This window comes from Rattus norvegicus, chromosome 1 (genome assembly GCF_036323735.1).
Source record: "Rattus norvegicus strain BN/NHsdMcwi chromosome 1, GRCr8, whole genome shotgun sequence".
NCBI lineage: Eukaryota > Metazoa > Chordata > Mammalia > Rodentia > Muridae > Rattus > Rattus norvegicus.
This window is the reverse complement of record NC_086019.1, coordinates 102,283,368-102,301,562: the sequence shown is the minus strand read 5'-3', so window position 1 is coordinate 102,301,562 and position 18,195 is coordinate 102,283,368. Positions and strand designations below refer to the sequence as shown.

General features: G+C 38.3%; 1 protein-coding gene across 1 annotated transcript in view; it reads right to left on the bottom strand.

Annotated features, from left to right (window-relative positions):
* Positions 1-651: 651 nt before the first annotated feature.
* Positions 652-18,195, bottom strand: part of Zfp141 (zinc finger protein 141) — a 33,718-nt gene continuing 16,174 nt past the window's right edge. Inside the window, exons 2-6 of the mRNA NM_001408793.1 lie at positions 15,367-15,611; positions 14,768-14,894; positions 14,218-14,298; positions 4,319-4,428; positions 652-3,605 (exon numbers count right to left, since the gene is read on the bottom strand). Of these exons, the coding sequence (NP_001395722.1) occupies positions 1,665-3,605; positions 4,319-4,428; positions 14,218-14,298; positions 14,768-14,894; positions 15,367-15,381 (2,274 nt within the window). The 5' untranslated portion in view covers positions 15,382-15,611 and the 3' untranslated portion in view covers positions 652-1,664. The remainder of the gene's footprint in view (positions 3,606-4,318; positions 4,429-14,217; positions 14,299-14,767; positions 14,895-15,366; positions 15,612-18,195) is intronic.

Genomic DNA, 18,195 nt, shown 5'->3' with positions numbered 1-18,195 from the left:
ATCCCTTCCACGTCTGTGGTCAGGTAAAGGACCAATAGACTGTAGGTTTTCACAGTCTCTTGGATAGCCCTGGTCAACAATTCAAAAGAACTTCTCAGGACTGCTATTAGGATTTTAGTTAGATTCTCTGTTCTTGGAGGGTTCTCAGCTAAGGTAAGATACTTAACTATATATGTAGTTTTATAAACAGAATTGAGTGAAGTTTGGCTTCAAGGCAAAGAGTTAATACTATGGTTCTTTGTAGCTGTCTTAGATATCCTTATATGGTACCTCCCTCCATGTTGCTTTCCTCCCCCTTCCCTTAAGAAGCCTCCATTTCTGTTTCCCCTATCAGATCACTAATGTCTCATGATTGTTTCAGGCATTTTTTTTTTTTATAATGTGACCCTCCTTCCTCCTGTATTTACTTCCCTCAGGAACCCTCTTTCCTATGTCCACTACCAGATCACTTGTGCTGTGGTGTTCACCTTAACACCACATTCACTCCATCGCACATCCCTAAAAAGCCCCCAATTGCCCATTGTACTTTTGTCACATGTTTTTGTTAGAATTATCACTCATAAAGTGGCTAACATTAATGATACCTTCCCAGTATAAAATAGATACTCATTACCCCAAGGCAGCAGTAAACAAACACAAGCTCTAATTTATTCATTAGTATTGAGATGAGGAAGTTAATTTAATATTATAAATAATCTGTAACATACATTTAAAGCTCAAATTTAATCGATACAATAATCTTTTACATCAAAGGTATATCATATAAATTAAAATATCCTGTTCCACTGAAATGTACAAATATGCAACAGTCTGGGTTTTAGATGGTTATTAGAAATATTACTGTTACAAGTCTTTAGGTTTTAAGTTATTACTAGTTTAGTCAAGTGTAACGTGACTTCTATACCATTTTTAGTAATTGATTCCAGAATAATTCTGTATGAAACATTAGTACACATGTAAACTGTTTTCAAAGAAATTGGTTAGTGGATATGGTATTTATTTAGGATTTCTATTGCTGTGAGAGACAGCATAACCAGAGTAACTCCTATAAAGGAAAATATTACAGGGCAAACTTACAGTTTTAGAGGTTTTGTCAATTATCTGCATGTGGGAAGCATGGTGGTATACAGGCAGACATAGTGCTGGAGAGGGAGATGAGAGTTTTTTCATGGAGTAAAAGGAGGCAGTAAGAAAGAGTGTAACCTCAACATCCACCCCCAGTGACTTCTTCCAACAAAAAAACCACCTACGCCAACACAGCCACACCCTCTAATAATATCACTCCCTATATGTCTATACAGGCCATTTTCAGTCAAACCACCAGAGAGAATTATAGATGCACTTCTGGGTAAAATGTTTTCAAATTCATACCAGTGTAGGGCTTCTTGGTGTGACTCTGATATTGAGTAAGGGTTGAACATTGGTTAAAGGCTTCTACCCATACTTCATATTTTAAAGAACATTTTTTTCTTGGGTGAACAGTGTGTCAGATGTCTCATGCTTAAATTTTATGTGTTCTAAATTTACAGCCTGTGGTGATGTATTCAAAACATTCTTTACATTTGTAAAGTTTATTTCCAATATGGATTCCAGGATGATCATTAAGATCTGTAAATCGGGTAATAAATAAATTTCAAACATTCTTTACATCCGTAAAGGTTCTCTTATGAATGGATTCTATGGTGTTTTTGGAGAGATGAGCCCTCAGCAAAAGACTTGCCACATTCTTTGCATTTGTAAGGTTTCTCTCCTGTATGGATTCTGCAGTGTCTTTGAAGATGTGAGTGCTGGGTAAAAGACTTGCCACAATCTGTACACTTGTAAGGTTTCTCTCCAGTGTGGATTCTGTAATGAATTTTAAGAGCTGAGGCCATGGTAAAAGATTTGCCACATTCTCTACATTTGTAAGGTTTCTCTCCAGTATGGATTCTGTGGTGGGCTTTAAGGGTTGAGCCCTCAGTAAAACATTTGCCACATTCGTTACATTTGTAGGGTTTCTCTCCAGTATGGATTCTGTGGTGGGTTTTAAGAGTTGAACCCTCTGCAAAAGACTTGCCACATTCTTTACACTTGCAAGGTTTCTTTCTACTGTGTATTCTGTGGTGGGCTTGAAGATGTGAGCCCTGGGAAAAGGACTTGCCACATTCTTTACATTTATAAGACTTCTCTCCCGTATGGGTTTTGTGATGCCTTTGAAGAGAATAGCTATTAGAAAAGGACTTACCACAATCTGTACATATATAAGGTTTCTCTCCAGTATGGATTCGGTAGTGGGTTTGAAGATGGGAGTACTGGGTAAAGGACTTGCCACATTCTTTACATTTATAAGATTTCTCTCCAGTGTGGGTTTTGTAATGTGTTCGAAGACATGAGCTGCTGGTAAAGGACTTACCACAATCCATACATTTGTAAGGCTTATCTCCAGTATGAATTCTGCTATGAGCTTGAAGATTTGATCGTTTGGCAAAGGACTTTCCACATTCTTTACATTTGTAGGGTTTCTCTCCAGTATGGATTCTGTGGTGGGATTTAAGAGTTGACCCCTCAGCAAAAGACCTGCCACAATCTGTACATTTGTAAGGTTTCTCTCCAGTATGAAGCCTTAGATGGACTTGAAGAGAGTAGCCATGAGTAAAGGACTTGTCACATTCTTTACATCTGTATGGTTTCTCGCCAGTGTGGATTCTCTGATGAGCTTGCAGATATGAGCCCGTGGTAAAAGACCTTTTACATATTTTACATTTATAAGGTTTTTCTCCATTATGGATTGTATAATTTTCTCTGTGGCTTGAGAACTGAGAAAAGGACTTTCCACATTCTGTAAATTTGCATGGTGTCTCGCCAGCTTGAAGCATCTTAATTCTAGTGAGGCCGGAGGAACTCCTGAAGCACTTCCCAGATTTCCTATATTTTTGTTGAACAAATGATCTTGGATTCCCAATAAGTTTCAAAGGAGGGGTAAACTCTGGTCTATACACTTTGTATTTCTGAGGTTTCTCTCTAGTGTGGCTTGAATCATTTTGAGTCATATTTAAATAGAAATCGAAGGATTTATCACTTCCCATAAACAGGCATGGTTTTCTTTGAATATTATTTACCTTATCCCAATCAATGCTTGATGATTTGATACAGACTCTGCTGTACTTATCATATCTCTGTCTGTTAACTTCTCCGCCAGCCCTAATTTCAGTACAATGACTACAATTTGAGGACTGATTTAAAATTTTACCCTGCTGATTGCTCGTGGATAGCTTCTCTTGGCTATAGTTCTGCTGGTGCCAAGGTGACTGTGTGCACTGACCAGAGACAACCCTACATCCATCATTATTGTAACAATTCTCCAGAAAACAAGTATTTATCTGATCATCACTAGGAGTTTTATCATGTTTATAGATATCCCAGACGTCATTACCTTGGTAAGTAATCTCTGTAAACTGATTCTTGTGTTTATTATCCAGCTTCATGGTAAGGCCTTTATTATCTTCATGATATCTGTGGGGATATTCAGAAATACTCATCTGATGATGTCTTTCATGTCCTACTGGATTCACATACACAGTCTTATGTTGATTTACAGTGCAGTCTCTGTCATAAGGTAGATTTACCTGTTAAGGAAGTTGTAGAGAATTTTCAGTCGAATACATTTCACTGTGATAATATTGTATGTGTTTGTCTGTGATATTAATCCCTTCTTCACAGAATGTTGAAATACTGCTTAATCCCATACAGCATAAACATATCTCAAAGGCTCATATGTACACCCCTATATGTTACTTCTCCGTGTATTCACACTTCCATGAAGAGTAAAGTTATGTTTCAAAAATGGATGTGAACATTTTCCTAGAGGAGCCTTCAACTGTGAGTGTGGAAGTGGCCCAGAGTGAGCTGTGTCAGGAGGAGACTGCGTTTCTTTTCTTTCTTTCTTTTTTTTTTCTTTTTCTTTTTTCTTTTTTTCGGAGCTGGGGACTGAACCCAGGGCCTTGCACTTCCTAGGCAAGCGCTCTACCACTGAGCTAAATCCCCAACCCCACAGCCAGTGTTCTTAACTGTTGAGCCATCTGTCTAGACTTTTTTTTTTTTTTTTTTTTTTGGTTCTTTTTTTTCGGAGCTGGGGACTGAACCCAGGGCCTTGCGCTCACTAGGCAAGTGCTCTACCGCTGAGCTAAATCCCCAACCCCGAGACTGCGAGACTGCGAGACTGCGTTTCTTTATCTCCCCTGTCAGGAATGTCAGCAGTGGGTGTTGCTTACAGATCATTTCCACCCTCACAGAATTCATGCTCTTCACTGTCACCTCTACCTTCCCAGAACTTCCTTACATGTAGCTCTCCAAGGCTGTTCCTTCCACATTTTCCCGATCCTTCTCTCTGGACAGATTCCTGTTGGCTCTCTATTTTGAACAGTTCCTTGTTATGAAAGCAAGACCGGGCTGGAAGAAATGAAAGAAAATCATTTACTCACTTTGTGGACTTACATGAAAATAACACAGAAACACGATGCAATAAAGTACACAGATACAAGAACTGTGCCAAGATGATCCTACCCAACCTTCAACTCTTGTACTATCAGGAAACAAATGTGCTCAGCATGACAGATGCAGGAGGATATCACATGGAAACATATCATACAATTTGTAATAAATGGAAGTGCTGGCCTTAATTCTGTAGTGCAGCAGACAATTCATACAGAATTGTGTCACAATGAAAAGTGAAATTATTACTTGATAATAAAAACAGTCTCTTCACTTTGAAAGTGAATTATGATATTGAACACAAAATAGATTTCTAAACACACAAGGAAAATAATAAAAAATGAATAAATACACTATATGGTTATTCTTGAATTGAATCGTAGTTGCAGATTAAGCCATACTTTTCAGAACATGTCATTTTATGCACTACACTTGAAAACAATGAGTAAGTAAGAAAACAAAGAGAATATGTAAACAAATAAGAGCTACAAGGCCACAGAATTTAGTGGACGCCAAGACACAAGTATCAAAATCTCCAAATAGTACTAATTTTTAGGACAGTCCTTTTTTTTTCAGATACCTAGACTTTAAAAACAAAAAACAAAAAAACAAGAAAAGCCCTTTGGTGTACAAATTACAATTTTCAACCACACTCAATTTCAAAATAACATATAAGAAAGCAGAGAGTATATCTGTAAATATGCATATTATTTAAATATAATTTTAACTGAAAGAGAACTATATTTCTTTCCCCTTCCCATCCTGCCTAGAGCTTATCCCAAACATCCTCCATGCAACTCTACCTAGTGTTATCTTCAAAATACCCTCCTCTTTTATTATCAGGTTCTTTTACACACACACACACATACACACAAACACACGTATGCATAAATATTCTAATAAAATCTTTTAGTAAGTCTTTGTAGCTTATATAAATATACATTCAGGGCTGGCCACTCTGTATTAAACAACTAATAACAGGGCCCAGCCCTGAGAGAGGCTAATTTTCCATCTCATAGCAGTTATTATTTATTTAGTTCTTTGGCTAGGACAAGACATACAGATGATATGAATTGGAAACAAAAAAATGGGAAGAGACTTCATTTCTGGAAGTAGGGAAGTCAACACAGAATGAAAATGAGATTGTCTGACAGTCCCTCAAGTAAATATTTTTATCCTATTATATATATATATAATTTAATTTAAATATATACTTTACTATTATATATTATATAACATAATATGTTATATTATTATGTTTTGGTTTATATTTGTGTGAAATTCTATACAGTACATATGTGAGATATATAAACTTATGTCACTTGGACTAACAATAGTCCCCAAAAGAACCATAGACTGTTAATAACCCCAGTAGCAAGCATGGGAAACCTCATTAAAAAAATTTTTTTATATAATCACTACCTGAAAAACAGGAGGATTTCACTCTTTTTCCCTTCCCAATATCTATCCTCTAAAACTCCCCCAAGTTGTTTTAGGCCAATAGTTCAGAGTTCGACAGAGTAGAAGTCAGGGATGTACAGGGTGGACAACATGGTTTGTTCCTTGTGTTAGATGGGTGTGAACAAAATGGTCATCCTTGTTGATTCCTGATTTTACAGAGTCACTTTGAGGTTTGCTTCATTTAGAATTACTTGAATCTACATTTTCTATAATATAATATTATAATAATATATAATAATATAATAATGTGTAGATATGATACTCATTTCCCTAATATCTTACAGACATTTATCATGAAAGGATGCTGTATTTTTTCAAAGATCATTTCTCTGTCTATTGAGGTGATTCTGAGCTTTTTGTCTTAAGTGTGTGTCCCTCTTACTGTGTAAGAGATTAAAGATGTTTGTGTTCAGAGATTGGCATTAGGGAAAACTGAAATGTTCAACACATAGAATTGTTCCTTTAAATGGGGGGTGGGGCACATAACTTGTTATGAACCCATAACATTGGGAGAGAAGATGTGGATAACAGCCTGATGAAGTCTGTGTTGTGTGGCCAAGGCCAAGGATCCTCCCCTCAAGCTTGTCTGTCTGTCTGTCTATCTATCTATTATCTATCTATCTATCTATCTATCTATCTATCTATCTATCATCTATCTATCTATCTATCTATCTATCTATCTATCTATCTATCTATCTATGTAAAACCTATTTTTATGGGAGGTACCACAAGAAGTCAACCTACAGAACCCATCTTTATGGAGGATGTCACATGTGTTTTATGAAGAGTTTTGATGTTGTCATGTCTAAAGATTTATTGTGTACACGGGATATAGTTAATTATTACAAGCAAAAAGGTCACTGGATTTTGTTGTGCCTAAAAAATTATTCAGGGTCAGGCCAACAAAGTTTGAATCAACACCAGCTCTTAGTTGTGCATGAACCAAGCTGCCTTCTTCCTTACCCTAGACCATTATTCTACGAGCCTAGGTGGTTGCAGAGACTCCTGCAACGGGCACCCAAAGTGCAGGGCAGGGTCCTCATTGAAGGTAAGAACAAAAATATTTTTAAGACAAGTGGCTAGTTCCATCACCAAGGAGATTTGCAAAGATGAGAGAGAAATAACATGGGTTCCTCTCAGTGGGCATGACCCAGTATGGAATGATTAGCAATCCCTTCATGAGGAAATATTAAATATTAAAACAGGCCCAACTTCTAGTATGAAAATAATTACAACCAGCCTATATAGAAATTTCAGCAGTCCTTGAAATTTCCCTATTTTTGTAATTCATGTAAAGCCAAACATGTATTTTGACTGTTACATGACCTCAGAGGCACAAATGCTACTGTAAAAACAATGGAGGCTTCCCAGCCAAGACGCCCATCTTCCTATGATTCCTAAGTAACATCGGAATTAGCATCCTGTCTAATACTTAAACAACAAATTATAAAGATAAGAAGAGGGCATACACGCTCGCCCAGATCACCACACCCTGGGCTGCATTTGGCCATCTCAGTGTCAAATTCATTCACAGTGAAGACTGATGTTTGCCGTTGCCCAAAACCTTTTTACACTAAAGGAGACACAGTTTAAAATATTAGAGATGGAAGGTTAGAAAATAATCAATGAGTAGAGCACTTGCCTAGCAATCACAAGGCCCTGGGTTCGGTCCCCAGCTCCAGAAAAAAAAAAGAAAAAGAAAATAATCAAGCATCAGGGAGATACAATATTTGTGCCTTCTCAGAAAACAAAGTCCCAGATGGCACCTGCTCTAATGCCTGCAACCATGACACCTGCCTGAAGATCACCAGACGAAGAAAGCATATGAAGAGACAAGTCTGTAAAGAGGATACAACCTAAGAGGAAGAACAAGTAGGTGTCCTGGAAGACATCAAGGACACAAAACCAAGCTCTCACATTTACTGACTACATTACATGTTAATACTCAGCTTGTCAATGAAAACTCCATTTTTTTTTGAGTCAGGGGTGGGGGGCATTTGTGTAATAGGAAATAGTATGATGTTGTTTTCAAATGCCAAGGATTGTTTTTATTTTTTTTTAAGTTATCAATTCCAGGAGTGATTATCTATATACTAATACAAAATGAATTATGACTGTAGAATTAATAAAAAGACTAAAATCAAATACATTAGCAGAAAGTACCAAAGACATGGGCAAAGTAAGAACTATCTTTTTTTTTTTAAAAAAAAGAGTTAATATTGATTACTTGTTCAAGTATAATCTTGGTTGTCTATAATTTTCTGGCATGAGTTATTTTAATGTGTTAGATTTCTTTCATACTATTGATCACCAAATTAATGACCTCCATCAAGAGATAAAATCTTTCAAGTGACCTTTGAGTAACTATTGGGCTTAAGACAGCTATTCCCTTTCCTTGGTTCTATTAGATGTTCACATAATTCTATTACATTTGCCTACAAAGACTAGCCCTGCAGGCAATGTATTCAACCTTAGCCTCTATTAAAACCACAATTTTCTCTTTAAAAACTAAAAAAGGGGGGATATATAGGAGGCAAGGAGATCTTTCTGCTCATAGATAAGGACTAGGGGAAATTTCACTGTTATATACACAGGTTGTTCCTTCAAAGAAAGGAATGTATAATTTGTTATCCACCTAGAAGGCTGGTGGAAGAGGAGGTAAATAGCCTTGTGATATCTGCAGTCTTATGGATAAAACCAAGGGGTCCTACTTTTATTATAAGCATCCTGTTCTCAATAAGTCTATAGAACCCATCCTTATGGAAGGGTTTTACTGCTGTGAACAGACACCATGACTAAGGCAACACTTACAAAGACAAAATTTAATTGGGGCTGGCTTAAAGGTTCAGAGGTGCAGGCCATTATCAAGGTAGGAGCATGGCAGCATCCAGGCAGGCATGGTACAGGCAGAACTGAGAGTTCTGCGTCATCTGAAGGCTGCTGATAGAAGACTGACTTCCAGGCAGCTAGGGTGAGGGTCTTAAGCCCACACTCACAGGGATACACCTACTCCAACAAGGCCACACCTACTAATAGTGCCACTCCCTGGGCCAAGCATATACAAACCATCACAGTGACCCACTTACTTTACAAAGAGCTCAATATAATTACATATGATCTATATTTACCTCTTGTATTTATTAGTCACACAGGATTGAACAGATTAATTTTAACTAGGAAAGTGTTCACAAATTTTACTGTGCTTAACTGAACCTAAAAATAAACTACTCCAGGTCAGACTCCTAAAGTTAGAATCAACACCCTATTGTAGTTGTATAAATAACAAAGTTAATTCTGAATCATCCCAAGTATTCACCAGTTCATATATGCAAAAGAACACCTGCATTTTGGGAGTCAGAATTATATTACTATATTCTGGAACATTTCAATAGAACCATGATAATAGCATTTAGTTCTGATTGTTGAACTAAAGCGATGGGATTTGAATTACTCCACATATATTCCCTGACTTATTACCTACCATTCCTAATTCATTGACATCTGTATAAAAAATATGCCAGAATTCAAAATAAAGGGATTGCTAAATTGGCTCCTTCTGGAGGCCATGAGAGAGACACTTCCTCAGGTGTTGGTCCTGGTGGTTACCACAGTCTCTTCCTCTGGATTGTACATACATTCCCCCAGCCTCTGCTTAGTCTTCATGTCCTCTCTGCCCCACGGGAATCTAAATCCAAATTTCTGTTTTAAAAATATTTAATTTTATACATGCATGTACAATATTCATACATGAGTGTGTAGGTATGCCATGGTGTGTGTGGCAGAAGACAACATCCACATTTTACCTTGCTAGAGGCAGGATCTTTCTTGTTATTTGTTGCACCAGGATAGCTAGCCCTCCGCCTTTTGGAGATTCTCTTATCTCACGTCTACTTGCTTCACAGGAGTAATGCTGAGATTATAGACATGTGCTACTGGGGCTGGCATTTATAATGTTCTAGGGAATCCCATCTGAAGTTGCTCATTCTGTGAAACAAGCATTTTCTAAACCATCTCCCAAGCATACAATTTCCTTCTTTTAAGACATTTAATTTATGTGAATGTGGAGGTGTGCGTTGTGTGTGTGTGCCACAGTATGCATTTGGCAGTTGGAGGAACTCTTACAGGAGCTGGTTCTCTTCTTCTACCATGGAAGTCCCCAAAACTCAACTTAGGTCATCAAACTTGGGAGCAAGTGCTTTTGTCCACCCACCCTGCCCATCAGTCCACTATAATCCAATATGGCCTCATTGCAACTTGCTGGAAAGACCCCATATCACAGAAATTAGTTCATGCTGAAGTGATTCATTAAAGGAACTCTAAAACAATAAAGAGATTTTATTTTATTTATATGAGTACACTATAGTTGTCTTCAGACACACCAGAAAAGGGCATCAAGTCCCATTACAGATAACTGTGAGCCACTGTGTGGTTGCTGGAATTAAACTCCGGACCTTTGGAAGGGCAGTCAGTGCTATTAACCACTGAGCCATCTCTCCGGCCCCACCCTAAAACATTAAATATGTTCACAAACTTTCTCCTCTACAATTTTCGTTTCACACAAACCTTAAGAGCATCATATAAAAGACTCAACAAAACGTTTATCACTGCCCAGACCTCCAGGAGGAAGTTCTCTCACCAACTCTGTTTCCTTGATGATTCTTAAGAAAGCTTCCTGATACAAACGAGTCTCTCCATTATCTTTGAGAGTTATTGGCATACTATGGCTCTCTTCTGTCTCTGGTACTCTTTTGTCATGTGTCTATCATACACTGAAGATGTCTGCTCTCATGGTAATTAGTCACCAGGCAGAGAGAAGACATCTTAGGAGCAGGGCAGAGAGGAAAGGTCCTCTTTTAAAGAAGGAGTGAAGCATTCGCATTTTGGTCATACTTCTTGGGTTTCATATGTGCTGTCACAACCATTTGTAATGGGATCCCATGCACTCTTCTGGTGTGTGTCTGAAGACAGCTGCAGTGTACTCGTATAAATAAAAGTAACTAAATCTTAAAAAAAAAAAAAACAAAAACTCATAAAGCTTTCAAAACCAGTCCATAAAATACATGTAGCCCAAATTAAAAGTAGATCTTCCCACATCAAAAGAACCAGGTTTGGGGCTGGGGATTTAGCTCAGTGGTAGAGCGCTTACCTAGGAAGCGCAAGGCCCTGGGTTCGGTCCCCAGCTCCAAAAAAAAAAAAAAAAAAAAAAAAACAGGTTTTCCCACTTCACATGATTTCACTAAGATAAAGCTCTCACAGGTGTAGTCAGCTGCATGGATATTACTACCTACAGTGGAAGAGCCTTCCAATGTCAATCATCAATCCACACAAATTCTCATAAACATAACAACCAGTCATTTTGATGAGGACATACCCTCAATTGAGACTACCTCAGATGACTGTAGCATTCAAATATAAGAGACTTTGGGGCCATTCTTATTCAAATGACAATCATTAGTCCCCATTGGCTTGTAAGCCTATCATAATGTGAAAAACATAACTTTTACTATCATAATGGCAGTCAGTCCAATCTCCAGAGTCCCTATCATCTGTAAAAATATCAACAATGTTTAAAAGTCCAAAGATCAAACTCTTTTCTGAGACTTGTGGCAATTTCTTAACTGTAACCTGCTGTGAAATCAAACTCAAATGCAAATCACATACTTTCAACAATCAATGGCACAATATATATAATATATAAATTATATATTATACATTATATATACATATATATAATATACATATGTTATATATATAATACCATTCCAAAAGGGAAGAAGGGGATCATAATGAGGAATACTGGACCTAAAAAGGAATGAATACAAGCAGGGAAAACTCCAAATTATACATTCCCACATCTGATGATAATCCACTATTCAGAATTCTAAATCTTTTAGCTTTGTTGACTGCAACACGTTTCTCTCTGAGCCTAGTTCCACAATAAGTCTGCAGCTCTCTTCAGCAGGTAGTCCACAACTCTAGCATCTCCAATATCTTGGAGTCTCCAACACATCACAGCCTTCAACTCTACAGTTTCATGCAAAGGCTTCTCTGAGGGGTCTCCATGTAGAGACACCCCTAGCACATACCAGACCTCAGTAGCTTTTCCTAACCATGAAGGGGGATTCCAGACTGCCTTTTTTGTATCATTGTCTCTAAAGCCAGCATCACATGGCCCAAACTGCCACATTCTTTTGCTTGCTAGAGCTGGAACTTGGCCTCTTGTTCAAATAAATTTTCATCAGCTTTTTGCTTTCGCTGCTTAATCATTTCTTTAACTCAGTTTCACAAGTCGGAAGTCATCATTCCCACCCTCCCTTTTTTAGCATGAGGCTATGACTTAGCACCATTACATTTCCTGGTGCTCCCTTTCTCATCTACATTTCCTGGTGCTCCCTTTCTCATCTAATGTACATTTATTATTTTTCCTTGCTCAGGCCTCTCACCTTCATTATTGCTATGCATTACAGTGACCACAAATTCTAGGCTGTCTTGAAATCTCCTCTGCTCTTGCCATTAAGTCAAAGTTCTATAATTCACCCTCAGAGAGATCTTAGGACAAGGGCATAGAGTAGACATATTCTTGACCAAAATATAACAGTAACTGTCTCTATAGAACTTACTAATATGCTTCTCAGACACCTCTTGAGCCAGGAGATCATAATCTATGTTCCTCTTAGTACCACGTGTTCCATGCTCCTGCTGGTATGACCAACTAGGCCCTGCATATCAAATTCAAATACTTTCCTAATCCAGACCCCAAAGTCTACATTCCACCAACAAGCAGCATGGGTAGGCCTATAACCCATTCTTGGCACCAATTTCTGTTTTGCTTATTGTTCTATTGAAATGAAGTGTTACTATGAACACAGTAACTCTTATTAGGAAAGCATTTAAGCAGGGATTCTTTACAGTGTGAGAAATTTAGTCAACTATCAAGGCAGGGAACATGGTGGCATATCAGCAGGTATGATTCCAAAGAAGCTAAGAATTCTACATATGGATTCAAAGGCAGCTGTGAGAGTGACACTAGTCCTGGCTTGGGCATTTGAAGTCTCAAAGCCCATCCCCAGTGACACATTTCCTCCAAAAAGGCCACACCTCCTAATCCTTCTCAAGTATGGCTATGCCCTGATGACTAAGCATTGGAATACATGAGCCAATGAGAGCTATACTTATTCAAACCCTCAGACATGGTCTAAAGATACCTAGGTGAGTAGAAACAGATACATGATACTGTTGATGAGACCAAGAACCTGAGACTAGAGTGCTCATAGGCCCTATGTACCAGATACTAGAATTCTGCTAAATGAACATGGCAAAGAATCCTACTGACAGGCCATTATACACACAGATCTGTGCATCCCTCAACCCTCATCAGCAAAGGTTAACATAACCACCCACAGCCAGACAATATGCAGAGAATGAAATATGTTAGAGCACTCAGACCTATACAAGCAGTCATTATCCCAACCCTTCAATCAAGGATTTAGGGCCCATGCATAAGAGGAATCAGAAAGACTATAAAGGTAAGAGGTGCTGGATAACTGTAAAGAAAAAGCATTTTCCAGACACATCAGGACTAATGACCACATATACTCACTGAGACTATGGCATACACAAGACCTGTACAAGCTCAGGAATGAGAAGCTCACAGCTCAAAAGGGAAAACAAGCAAAAACTCCTACCACTAGCCAAACACGTATTTGAAATTCACAGATTCTGTGAAAGGGGAAAAATTATTCTTCAGTGGAATGAAATCGGGTATATTAACCACATTTCCGAGAATGCCTCATGTGCAAGAGCATTTGACCAACAGAAATCCAAATCTTTGGTCTTTTATGATTTTTCAGTCTTGTTTTCATTTTTGAGAAAGAGGAAGAATGCACATAAGAGAGAAATCGTGATGATGGGTCAGTGTGGGTGAGGGCAAGTGGACAGGAACATGGTGAGAGGAGACAATAAATGAGAAATTGTGTTACATAAAATTAAAAATATATAAGTAAGAATTTAAGCAAACATATCTGTACTGGCTCACTGCAGAAAAATACAGCATGTAGTAAAAAAACAATAAACCCACAAACATTGCCAAATTGGTACTACAATATTATATTTTAACTCAACACCATTTGGATAAAATGAGAAATAAACAATTTAATTCCATTGTGTATTACAGTCTGGATACATTATATAAGTATCATCTAGAAAGGTGATAGGCTAATATCTCTACAAGTTAGGATTACTACTTGAATTAGAATTGCCACAAGACATTGATTCATTCCAAATTACCTGGTTCTATGTCTTTTGCAAAGGAGAGTTCTTCCTTTTGTTCAAGACAGGTGAGTAGCTCTGGTTTTGATACCGAAAGGCCTGTGTATTAGAAGAGGCAAATGACATCATTTTACATTATGTTCAATGAAGTTGTGTCTCAACCACTGGACTGTACACACTGAATAAGAGGAAACAGAATGGAAGATCCACAAATGACTTCCTAATTGTTACTTCCTGAAACATATTTTAGACTTTTCTGAAATCAATACATTTAAGATTTTGTATATATTTATTCTCCTTTAAATTCCCACATGAAAAAAAACACAGCTGTTAAAATCAACTCTTTTGTGCTACCAAATGTCAGATACATATAAATTGGAGGATTTTACTAAATGTAAACAAAAGGTAGAGTGATTTCAAATGTTTCTATTAAAAAAAAAAAAGACAATCACCACTGTCTAGGACAGACTGAGAGCTGTGACTCAGACAATCAACAGATACAAATAGTAAACACACTTGATAGACACTGTAGCACCAAATAGAAATCACAGAAGAAAACTATTCTCACCCACAGAGACCAGGATGCTGTAGATCTCCAACATGACATCTCTATACAAAGTCCTCTGTGCAGAGTCCAGGCATTCCCACTCCTCCTGGGAAAACTCTATAGCCACGTCTTTGAAAGTTATCAGACTCTGAAATGAAAATTAACATTTCCTCTTATAGCCATTGGTTTGGTCATTACCGAGTGAATGAGATTAAAGTAACTACAAAATTTGTTTTGTTATCAGTAATCAATATACACTTTTCTAAAGTTAGGATCTGAGAAGGAAGACATTCTGACTTGTCTACAAAGATCTAACAGACCCTCAGATGAACGGTTTAGGAGCAGGCGTAGCTCCTCGGTGATAAGTAACCACCCACATCCTTCTCTGTAGCAGTTAGTACCTACATTCACCTCTGATATCAGGAAGTTTGTAAATATTTCAGGTCATGCCTTCCTGGAGAGAAATAAAGAGTGAGAGAGAAGAGATGGAAAAACAAGTGGCTGCCCACAGGTGAAAAAAAGGGTTAATACAGAGAATTATCAGAATAATGAAAAAGACAAAAGAGGTCAACCATAATTATAGGGCCCGTGTTAGTCCTATCTTTAGGGAGTTGGAGGACCTGGTGACGACCCATTTCTGTTATCTCTTGGAGCCTCCTTCAGCTGGGTGTGCTGGATCCACAGGATGACATTGGGGACCTTCACTGCTGGAGAGATGGTGAGGACCAGAAGTTATGGGCCTTTCAGTGTTGGATCCAGGCTCCAGGTTGGGATCCTCTTCACCCACATAAGGACATCAGGATGGAAGTGTGGACAAGCTCAGACATGGGTCAGGGCACAGCCACTTGAAACATCTGTTTAGAATCTATAAGGATTAAGGAGAAAAGGGTTAGTAATTTCTACTTCATGAACTTCTCTACATGGGGGCACACCTGGTCTTCCATAGGCTGGCCCCATTGTTACTGGTCTAAAGGACATATTTAGTTTGCCTTTCCAGGGCTTTGGGGCCTCTAGGCACAATGTAGTTTACAATCAACAGTGGACACTCTTACGAAGATCATCTTAATATTTCACATTCCTGATGCTACTCTGTATTTAATGGTGGTAGCACTTCTACCTCCCTGCTGCCACACCCGCAGTCTGGAAAGCAGAAACTGAAAATGACTTCCCTTGATACCCTGTGCCACAGGAGACACTCAGAAACCATGAGTGCCTTCAGAGAGATAAAATTTAAGTTTCTCCTTTGCTACACTGAGGTAGCCGCTTCTTCCACCATGCAATGGATGTTTCTCTATACCTGGAAAGGTGGCTGCATGACCACATTTAACACAGGCTTGTCGGCTTTTAAAATGGAGGCAGAGCACACATCAGAAACCCTAGAGACCCTTTTCTCATTTTCTATTTGTCTGAGATGCTTAAGTAAAACAAAACCAATTTCTCTATTTGGGAAAATGGCTAGAATATGTAGGCTAGCCATATAATGGCCTCTTAACAACTGATGCCACAGTGGAAGCACTATGCAGGCATTAAACACAACACAACACAGCACCACCTGCCAAAAACAAAGTCAAAGACCTAATCCATCAAAGTCCTTAGTGCAGGGAAAGACTAAATGCATCTTTCATTTTTGACTTGTGTAGTGAGTTCTGCTTCTGTTTAACTGTTTTTGCTAACTGAGATGTCGACAAAGAATGTGGTTTTGGGCTTAGAAACTCACCCTGAAAAAGGGTCAGGAATACACTTGGATTCCAAACACCCAGTTAGAGTCATCAGATGGCTAATAAAGGCTTTCTATTGGTTTAACCTGTGCCACAATAGACTTCTCTGGTGGAGAGCACACACTAGAACAGCTAAAAGTATTTCTCACACTGGCAATGCAACCTAGATGCCTTGGAACTAGAAGCCTGCTTGATCATGGTGGGTGATATTATTGATGTATTCTTGAATTGGGTTTGTGAGTATTTTATTGAATATTTTTGCATCAATGTTAATAAGGAAAATTGGTCTGCAGTTTCCTTTCCTTGTGGAGTCTTTGTGTGGTTTGTGTATCAGTGTTACTCTGGCCTCACAGTATGAGTGTGGCCATGCTCCTTCTGTTTCTATTTGTGGAATAGTTTGAAGAGAATAGGTACTACTTGTTCATAAAAATTTTCGTAGAATTCTGCACTAAAACCAACTGGCCCTGGGCTTTTTTTGGTTTGAAGTCTTTTGATGGTTACTTTTATTTTCTTAGGAGTTTCTGAGTACTGTTCAGTTTCCTCAATCTTGATGTAACTTTGGTAAGTGTTATCTATCTAGAAAATCACTTGTTTCATTTAGATTTTCCAATTTTGTGGAGTACAAGCCTTTGAAAGACAAGACATGGCTGCTCACTCTCTTGCTATTTGTCCAACATAGTACTTGAAGCTGTAGCTAGAGCAGCAAGACAACTAAAGAAGATTAAGGGAAAACAAATTGGAAAGGAAGAAATCAAAGTATCACTACTCATCTATGTTATCATCCTATACATGAGTGACTCCAAAAATTATTCCAGAGAATTCCTACAGTGATAAACACTCTCAGTAAAGTAGCTGGATACAAAATTAATTAAAAAACTCAGTAGCCCTCCTGGATACAAACAATAAAAGAACTAAGAAAGAAGTCAGGGAAACAACACCCTTTACAATAGCCAAAAATAATACAAAATATCTTTGTGTAACTCTAACCAAGCAACTGAAAGACCTGTATCACAAGGCCTTCAAGCCTCTGAAGAAAGAAAGGAGATAAAATATCAGAACATGGAAAGAATATCACTTGCCACACCCCCTGGCCTTCCTCTTCCCTCTGCAGTGTACCCCAGGACTAAACTTAAGCTAACAGCTAACACGCCCTGCTCAACCATAAGACATTCATGCCACATGACCAGGAAGGCTGACCATAAACTTTCTCCATCCTGTTTCTCCAAACCCAATCCTCAGGGTCACCCCTAGCCATTGTCCCCTCACTCCTCTTCCTCCAGCCTCCAACAAAAATAATCACTCATGAAGAACATACCAGCTGAGCAAGCCAATCTCTGAAAATCCAGAAAAGAGACAGAAACCAAGAAACAAAACACCCTCGTAACAAAAACAAACACCTTGACCCATAATCCCCCAAAGCAGATGCTAGCACCAAAACACAATCAATAACAGCCAGGGCAATATGTCTCAACCAAAGCTTGTAAAAGGAATCAAACAGAAACCATTTAGAATAAAACTTCCATTTTTAAATATAGGTGAAATAATGTTTAAGCTCCCAAGACCTCCCTAGGTAACTGACTTCCTGCTTGGCAGGACTACAAATGTATGTGGATGACTGACATCCTGGGTGGCAAGTTGGGACACGAATGCTAGGCAAATCGCCTTGCCACAGTTGAATAAAACAAACAACAGAAACATGGTGTAGCACAAAGATATGTTCCTAACAAGGTC